General features: G+C 31.5%; 1 protein-coding gene across 5 annotated transcripts in view; it reads left to right on the top strand.

Moving 5' to 3' along the window:
• The window catches only part of LOC137631735 (band 4.1-like protein 4), a 773,040-nt gene that overhangs the window by 673,040 nt on the left and 90,000 nt on the right, over nt 1–10,000 (top strand). For 4 of the 5 annotated variants that reach the window (XM_068363631.1, XM_068363630.1, XM_068363629.1 and 1 more), the window contains exon 5: nt 703–732. The exons of the other annotated variant lie outside the window; for it this stretch is intronic. In XM_068363631.1, the coding sequence (XP_068219732.1) occupies nt 703–732 (30 nt within the window). The remainder of the gene's footprint in view (nt 1–702; nt 733–10,000) is intronic. 5 annotated transcript variants of the gene reach the window in all.

Raw genomic sequence — 10,000 nt, 5'->3', positions numbered from 1 at the left:
TACATACATTCATACAAATTCATATACATATGTTTAAGAACCTGATATTTCTAGTCATAGTGTAATGTTTAATTTCCTAAGTTAAAAATTATTACCTATCAGAAGGCCTTTATTGAATACCAAATTCACGGCCGGGTAGATGTATCATGATCAGCTTTGGCATACTCTCCATATAATGAATATAGACATTAGTCTTACAGGCTGTACCCTAACCAGGAAGTATAGGGCATTTGTAACCATCCCCCTGACTTTTTTTTTATGACATTGATATGTAATGCCATTTGTCAAAACTCCATACATATTTCATAAAGAATCGACGTGGCTATAACTTTGTTCACACTAGCAGAGGTGGCTGTGGCCATTGATATATGAGGTATTGTAGGGTGTGGATCTCATGCGCTTTGGGTTGTGGTCAGTTTGCGTTATAAGTGACGATTAGGTTAGGTTAAGTTTCTCTTTCCCTAATCAGCTAGACGAGATTGGGTTCGTTTTTATTGGCCAGTGTGTCTTTTTTGTGAGATATGAATATGATGTTTTGCCTTTATAATGAGATAGCACTAAACAGTCAAATTATGGGGGGTTGACATAAAAAAATTATATAGTTTCAAGTTTTGTTATACTTCAGATGATAAAACTATCGACACTGTATTGCATAAGATGAATATTCCAATGTACTGTGATCTTTGCCACTTTTCATTTCAGTGAGGATGAAATCCCCACGTGTTGGCAAACGTAAGTAGGACTTCTACGAGTAGTATTTTATCAAATAACATTAGTCATTTTAAGATATGATCTTATTTTGTTACTGTTAAGTGGCCTCTTGTAATACGTTGACTCATTCGCCTAACTACCAAAACACCAAAGGTTCGAATTCAAGACAAGGACGGGGCGATAGGAGCACGTTTTATTAAAACCCACTGTGTACGTGTTGACTTAGAAAATTAATTATGTATATGGTAATCAGTCAGCTGTGATGGGTCACTTGCTAGGCCACGAACACCTAAAACCATCTTTAATATTTGAGATATATATATATATATATATATATATATATATATATATATATATATATATATTTTTGTGTGTATGTGTATGTGTGTGTTCATTTGTTTGTTTCCATGTATGTATGTATACACTATATACTGTTAGTATATGTCATCCTATAAGGAGAGGGCTTCCATATTTAAGTCCTAAGTTGAGGCCTGTCAGATATGGATGTGGTCAGATAAAATCTATTTCACGTAGTTAGGCTACCGAGATGTTTTTGCTTTGAGAAAGTTATAGACTGTTTTGAGGTTCACGGCCTGTTCCGAACTATCATCTGCTGTCAGTCCCAGGTCCTTCTCTATCCTTCCATTGCAGTTAGCTGACTACCATAGTTTATAAGTGGGTGATTAGGATAACTGTTAAACAATGGTCATTAATAAAACGTGTACAGATCGCATCACCATCATTCCAGGAGATTCAAATGGAGTATTTTGTAGTAAGGTGAATCAACGTTTATTACATGTATATATATATATATATATATATATATATATATATATATATATATATATATATATATATATATATGTATATATATGTATATATATATATATATATATATATATATATATATATATATATATATAATCCATAGAGTTTCATTGTCGAATATTTCCATTTGATGTTTACTTTGGTAAAATTACCTACATACTTTAAATATTTATATTATTAATCCATTAGTATTGAAATCACAAAATATTGCCTCCCTGTAAAGTAAGGCAATCAAGCCCCTCGGAAATCTAATTAATTACTAATCTCATATAGCAGATATAAATAGGTTTACTTATGACTGCATTCCATAATTAATGTGTGACTTTGTACGTTCCCTATTGACCACCACCAACATATCCTTTATGAACCCCCCTAATATGGATCTCCCCCCCTCCCCCCCCCCAATCTCTACCCTATTTATATCAGCATTGCTTATTGAAGCTCATTTGTGAATACAAATTCTGGCAGCATAGACGCGCCGGAATATCTCATCTGCATAAAATATCAATAACTCTTAACTGGCTAAGCGTGGACGCCTCCCGTTCAATATTAGTTGAAAGCTTGATGATATCCTATTAATAGAGCTTTCAGTTTTTATTTAGGTTATTTGTTTGCTTGTTTTATTTGCCAAGTTTTATTTCGGCGACGAGTGAAATCGTGTGGCCTGGTGGCTGTTTGGATTTTGCTTATGTTTAATTATATGATGATCAGATGAACGTTAACGAGTAGAGAAAAATCCATATTTATCTGTCTAGCTATCTATATCTATATATTTGGTATATTTGGTATATTTATACATATTTATAAATATAGATATAAATATAAATATATATATATACATATATATAAATATATATATATATATTTATATTTATATATATATATGTATATATATATATATTTATATATATAAGTATTTATATTTATATATATTTGTATATATATATATATATATATATATATATATATATATATATATATATATAATATATATATATATTTGGGATGTATATAGGCATTGAAATACTAGGATCAGTTTCCCTATATTTCTCAAATTCCATAACAGGATGAAAATATAAATCCTAATTCTTTTCTTATTGTAAATCTGTATTTATCTTTAAAAATGTGTTTCGGCGCGAAGGAATAAAAGTTATAAATGTCACCATAATAATATTGAGGGAATTTACCGTTGTTCGCACTAGAGACCTCACCACTTCTAAAAAAAATCTGAGGTGTCCTATCCTGATACCATATCGCTTAGAAGCTCATATATATTGTCGACAGTTGCAATCTGAAAAAAAAAATACCTTCTAGTTTTAGAAACAAGTAGCAGCGACCTTGCAGTAGGAGGAGAGATGAGCATTTGTAAAGTCGTCGTCGTTTTTTTTTTTTTTCTTTTTTTTTTTTTTTTTTTTTTTTTTACAATTGCTTTTTTTTATTTTTTTTTTACTGATACAATTGTTTGGGTTTTGAAATAATTAACTGTACACGGACAACATTCATCGCTGTTTAATAACTACCTTCAGTATAATCAGTGACTGCTCTTCATTCACTCATTCATTCTATGTGAAAATAACAAAAAGCCCGTATTCACTGTTCTAACTTTAGTGAGGCATTTGCATATTCATGAGGTCTGGTTGCGATGTTTATTTAATTCATTTTAATCTTAATGAAAAACAACGGGACATCACGAATGTTATTTATCCCGTCGTTGGAGTTGCTAATGTGTATGTGCACATGAAGCTCTTAGAATGGCGACTCTCTATCGAAGGCTACATGTGAATGGTATTATAAATTGTATTCTCTGTGAGGAGTTTTAATGATTATTCTCTACCAAGATTTGCAACGAGATACATGATTTATTAAACAATTTGGTTATATGTATATTATTTAGTGCGGAACTCAGCATATTATACCTGAAGGGTTGGTATTGTCCCAGATTAATATCACATTTTTGCTTCAGTTTACCTGGGAGTGCTATATGTAAAAACCGTTTTTAATGTAAGGCATTATACCACATGCAGATCCTTTAAGTGGGTGTTAAATATTGGTCTTTGCTTCTCTAGCACAGTAATATGAACTTCCCGTGGGTAGTATAAGTGCCCAAACCTATTGTTAACTTTGAATATTTATCTACAAATGATAATAGTCACATATGAAAGAAAAAGTTTGGTGAATGATGAACCCATAAAAATATTGGGATATATGATTTCACTAACTGTAATAAATATAGTTTTATGTTTGTTTTTATTATTATATGAAGTGACCATGATAAATTCTTTGTTATTAATCCGCTCTCTTAGTTATGTCAATAGTGATGATAATAGTTCATATTATTATTAATGTTAATTTTTTAAATATTATTAATGTTATTTTTTAAATATTATTAATGTTATTTTTTAAATATTATTAATGTTATTTTTTCAATAAGCTAAAATTGCATTAATAGATAACGTCTTCTAACCAAAGAGGTCCTCAGAGTATAATTAAACCTTAACAGCGTCACTTGAAACTGATTTCCGTTACCGATATCGCTAAATCGATGCGCCTCTCTCTCTCTCTCTCTCTCTCTCTCTCTCTCTCTCTCTCTCTCTCTCTCTCTCTCTCTCTCTCTCTCTCTCAATCATTAATGGCTCTCAAGCAATGCTTCGTACCCCAAGCCTTCATAAATCTTTTTATTTTGTACCCAATTTTTTATGTTTGATATTTTTTTTGTTCTTTTTTTATTGTCTTCCCAATCCTATTTTTAATCAATTTTTTATGTTTGATATTTTTCTTTCTTTATTGTCTTCCCAATCCTATTTTCCATCAAGTTTTAGATTTGGTGCACTTGAAACTTATTTTAGAGTGATAGTATCCCTTACATGTTTTTAGAAATTTCATATTTTTGCTTACAGTTTATGGCTTGGGAACTTGATTCTCCTGTCTTTTATCTTTTACTTTTCGTTCGACACTTCCTGTCACGTGACTTAGACGAGTAGCTCTCCCACGCCCTTCATTTAGGTACAGTTGGACACAGAAATTTATGGCATACCTTTCTGAGGAAGTGCACCCTGTTACACCCTTACATCAAGGAGAGTTCCTGTATGTAGCCCCGCCCACCACCTCTGCCATCTCTCCCTATACTATCTGTTTGTTTACTCACAATGCAGTAAGGATGTGACAGGGTGCTCTTCCTCAAAGTGAGGTATATCAGACATTCCTGTGTGCAATTATACATCCTCTTATCCATCTTCATTTGCCATTCCTTTTCCATGTTTTCAGTTTTTTTTTTTCTCTTCCTCCAAGAGGAGGTATTACAAAAATATATGCATTTTTTCTTTTAAGGATATTGTTAATTAGTATCATTTTCCCTTTCGTACTGAGATTTAACAAATTTTTATGCTTGTTGGAGCTTTACAACAAATTCATTTTTAATGAGTTTCTCTTGGGTTTGTTTATCACCTCGGCAAGGGCTCTCTGAAAGTTGGGTACAAGTAACGTCTGCTAATTTATTCACGTAAATCCTGTATGTTTATTTTTTGAATGATAATTTGAAGAGGCAGTAATTATGATTGAAAATAGGTTATTATTATTATTATTATTATTATTATTATTATTATTATTATTATTGTTATTATTATTATTTATTATTATTATTATTATTATTATTATGTATTTCTGTGCGTCAGAGGTTTAAAGAGTTTTACCCCCATTACCAAGCACTTGTTTCAAACCCCATGTTCTGCTGCCTTCATGTCCAGAGGTAGCTATGGTATGGTAAGCAGCTCTTTTAGGAGAAGGACACTCCAAAATCAAACCATTGTTCTCTAGTCTTGGGTAGTGCCATAGCCTCTGTACCATGGTCTTCCACTGTCATGGGTTAGAGTTCTCTTGCTTGAGGATACACTGGGGCACACTAGTCTATCGTATTTCTCTTCCTCTTGTTTTGTTAAAATTTTAATAGTTTAGATAGGAAATATTTTTTTTTTAATGTTGTTATTGTTCTTAAAATATTTGATTTTTCCTTGTTTCCTTTCCTCACTGGGCTATTTTCCCTGTTGGAGCCCCTGGGCTTAGAATGCTGCTTTTCCAACTAGAGTTCCAGCTTAGTAAGTCGTTATAATAATAATAGCGATGTCCCTGTTTTCGTAACTCCACCTGAGTTTATAAGCTTGCGGATAAAATAGATAAGTATTATGGTAAACTATTAAAGGTTCCAGTACGCACAAAGAAACCCACATTAAGAAACGCATTAATGGTAAATGGGAAAAAGGACATCGTTGTATGATAAAGAAACTTTCACTTAAGGTATACAGTTCTTTTCATAGTCTGATACCGATACCGAATAAAAAAACAGGGGGAACAATTTGACGAATAGTTCATGGTCAGATTGACAGATATATTTGTTCCATATATGTGGAATAAGCGCGTGTGTAACACTAAAAGTATTCTGATATTTAGATGTAAGGGTATTATTTACCTAGATCTATGTAGAATCATTTTATTGTTACATGAATATCTTGACAAAACACCCAACACTGAACAAAATCCTATTGGCAATTGGATCATCTTCTTAAGACCCATAAGTCACCATTCAATTCGTGTAAGCTGATGTTCAACCATTCTTATGGGATAGATTGACATGAAATTCTTCATGTTCCGTTTGCCTGGACGCTTGTTTTCAGTGATGGTTATTTAACTTTTACCTTCACACTTACACAAAACCATTATGCTATGATATAGGATGAATTATTGACTTATTTTAGTGATTCTTCGGTATTCAATCGTGGTTGTTTGAAACTGGATGGTCATTAATAGATTTAAATTTTTGCTACGTAGATTCAGATCGTCAGTAAATCATTTATGAAGAATAAGTTTTTTTTCTGGTAAATACATTCTAGAATTTGAAGAAGATCACCTCCATCTCAAGCATTTACATTCTGTTCTTTTTATGTTTCATCCAAGCCAAAACGTCTTGTCCTCCGCTCGTTAAGATGGATGGCCAAAGAAAAAAAAGTAGAAAAAAAAAAACCCATTTACCAAGATGAAACGGGAAGAACTGGTTTGTTTACTTTTAGGTTGCAATGGGTTGGGAAGGGGAGGGTGGGTAAACTGTTTAAAAGCAAAATCAAATTAAATTGAAAATATTATAGCAGTTTTTGCTATTTATCCAATGCAATGAATAATTTTTATCCGCGTGTCACGTCAAATTCTATATTTCTTATTATACACAAATCACATAATTATTGAGAGGACAAATGAAATTTGAATGAAGTCTCAAGAAGTACGTAATGAATGATTGGCGTTGATTTTTTTTAACACTACTTTATATAAGTTGAGGAAGTTCAATGGAAAATCACGTAGATTTTTTTTTATTATCAATTACTAAGGCCGTTCTGATAAATTGATAATTTTTTTTCTAGATTGAATTGGTGTTTAATTTTCAAAGGTCAACTGCATATGTATTTAGAAAGTTATATAATAGACAGCTGTTGCCTCATAATGATCAGTCCTTTTTTATACAGTGAACTTCAGTCTTCCTTTGTCTTGTTACGCTACCCTTGTAAAGACGAGAGAAAGAAAACGTTTGAGAACCCGAAGGTGGAATTAGGGCACAGAGAGAAGAAAATAAAGAACGGAGATGATGTGCAGAGAGAAATCAGGTAAAGAGATGTCAGGCAGAAGCCGGCAGTAAACCATAAATAATACAAATAAGCACGAATGAATATGAAAAAGAGGACGAGATCGAGTATTATACAGTGAAAAAAAAACATGTCCAAGATGAATCTCTCTTCGTAAAGCAAGCAAGCAAGCAAGCACCCAGGCAAACAGGTTCAATGACATCAGGTTGAGATGAGACATTTAAAAGGTGGTCTGGGCTATGTCTACATTAGTTGCCTTACACATGTACGCGTTTGGAGAAGAAGAAGAAATTTATTGAATATGAATTAATATTTCAAATGTATTACTTGAACATTATGGTCCATGTTTCAAAGCTCGTAGAGATTGATTGGGTATTATTATGGTATTTGATATAATTTGGACCACTTTGAGGTCTTCAATACTGTTGCAGAGGCTCGTAAAAATTACAATAGTTTTTTTTTCATATATTTGTTTTACTTGGTAAAAAGAACCTTTAATATACTGAATACAATTAACGGAATCTTGAAGGAATATAGTATAACTTAATTATTTTTTCGTTATCAAAATGAGTCGTAATCCTATTTCGATGGTGTTTTCCCAACTTTCTTGGTGTATAAGGATATATAGTAACTAATTGCTTCCATGGCTTCAGATTTACTCTATTGTTAAACTAGAGTCTTCTGTAGGATAATGATTATTGAGACAAACAGATATTGATCATATAACAGATAAACTGTTAAATTCATTCTGATAAGAGTATGGAAAGACTTGAGCTCTTTATATGAAAACAAAATTATATCCTTCTACCTTCTGGGGAACTAAAATTGGTGGATTTGATAAGAGATTCGGGGCTCAGAATATTTTTTCAGTTGCAAAAAATTCAAATGACACGTCTAGGAAATCAAAGTAAAAATTCGAATTGTATGCATTAACATGAATATAGAACACGTTATTAAAATGGATAATATAAAACCCTTAATATATATATATATATATATATATATATATATATATATATATATATTTATATATATATATATTATATATATATATATATATATATATATATATATATATATATACACGCATACAACAACTAACCATATCCATGTAATTAACCAACTAATGAGAAAATCAACAGAGTATGACAAACCACCATGTATGCATTTATAGACTATGAAAAAGTACAGCAATCCTAAAACTAAATAAAGATACTGAGAAAATTCCGACTGAGAAAGAGTTAGACATGGAGATCCCGTCTCCCAAATTATTCACAGTATGTCTAGAAGATTTTTTTTAAGAATATAGATCGGGAAAATGTAGGAATTAATATTAATGGGGAATACCGTAACAACTTAAGATTTGCAGATGACATGGGTGTATTTAGTGAAATATGAGAAGAATTACAAAAGATTATAGATCTGAATAGAGAAAGAAATGTAGGACTGAATATAAATATTAAAATTAAAACTAAGATAATGTTGAATGAAAATGCAGAGACAACAAATAAGAGTTATGGACGAGCCGTTGGAGATTGTTAATGGATATACGTACTTAGGACATCCAGTAAATGTTTCCCAAGGCACGAGACCGAAAGTAAAAGAAGGATAAGCATGGAATGTAGAGTATTATATATATATATATATATATATATATATATATATATATATATATATATATATATATATATATATATATATATATAAATTATATATATATATGTATATATATATATATATATATATATATAGAGAGAGAGAGAGAGAGAGAGAGAGAGAGAGAGAGAGAGAGAGAGAGGAGAGAGAGAGAGGAGGAGAGAGAGAGAGAGAGAGAGAGAGAGAGAGAGAGAGAGAGTAATGGTGTTGGAGTCTTGCTAATGGAGTATTAAATTTAACGTTATGGTTTTTATATTCTTTGTTTCGTCTTTACTTAAGTGGTAATTTGTTTGAATGCTTTTTACGAAATTAATTGGGAGATTTCCTAAATGGATTACGATATTTAGTACCTAATGGATGAATATTTTACTATATTTATAACAATGAAAGTTTTTTTTTTTTTTAAGTTGAGAAACTGTAATGGCGAATGTAGGCAAATCATCTTTTTATTTATTACTTGGATTTGTAGACGTAAATCAATTGTGCAAATCTTTTTTAATTTTTTCATTTGTTTCTTAGATATCATAACATGTTTTATCGTATGAAAGTAATGACAAGCCATATATAATATTTAGCAAAAAAAAAAAAAAAGAAAGTTGTTCCATGATCATATTTTTATCCATGGTATCATATTTTAGATGTAGAAGGTTGCATATAAATTCAGATAGCATCCGCTATATTATATTAAATTTTTCATGATCACGTGTTTTCCCCAATATCCTCATAAGAGTTTTCTTTGTTCTCCGGCAACTCAAGACGCTTTTCTTCTTCTGCTTTTGTGACCCCAGTGAGTCCTTATTACAAAAGGGAGCTTACGTGTCAAAGGACATTCAAAAGGGGGACTCAGACAATAACTTCCTTCAGAAGTTTGACTAAGCGATTAAAGCGTTTATTCTCTCCGTCGCGCTTGGTTTGCCTTATCTTTGTTGCATTAGACAGCTGATTTCTCGTTGTCTTTTCAAAGCACTAGGTCCTCTTTAAAGAACAAGAAACCCGCAGCGAAGATTTTTTAGCCAAAGAAAAAATAAAAAGTTGAAAAGTATTTCTAATCAGTTTCGCGAAACCTGTGAAGGAAATGTTGGGTTATTACTTTGAGGCACCAAAAATGAACTACAGCATTTAAAGCTTTATTTATGTATTTTTAACCAACGTTATGAAGTCGTTTATCCTGTTGACGACAT

This window comes from Palaemon carinicauda, chromosome 40 (assembly GCF_036898095.1).
Source record: "Palaemon carinicauda isolate YSFRI2023 chromosome 40, ASM3689809v2, whole genome shotgun sequence".
Taxonomy (NCBI): Eukaryota; Metazoa; Arthropoda; class Malacostraca; order Decapoda; family Palaemonidae; genus Palaemon; species Palaemon carinicauda.
The sequence above is the reverse complement of the archived record's forward strand: the minus strand, read 5'-3'. Positions and strand labels throughout refer to the sequence as shown.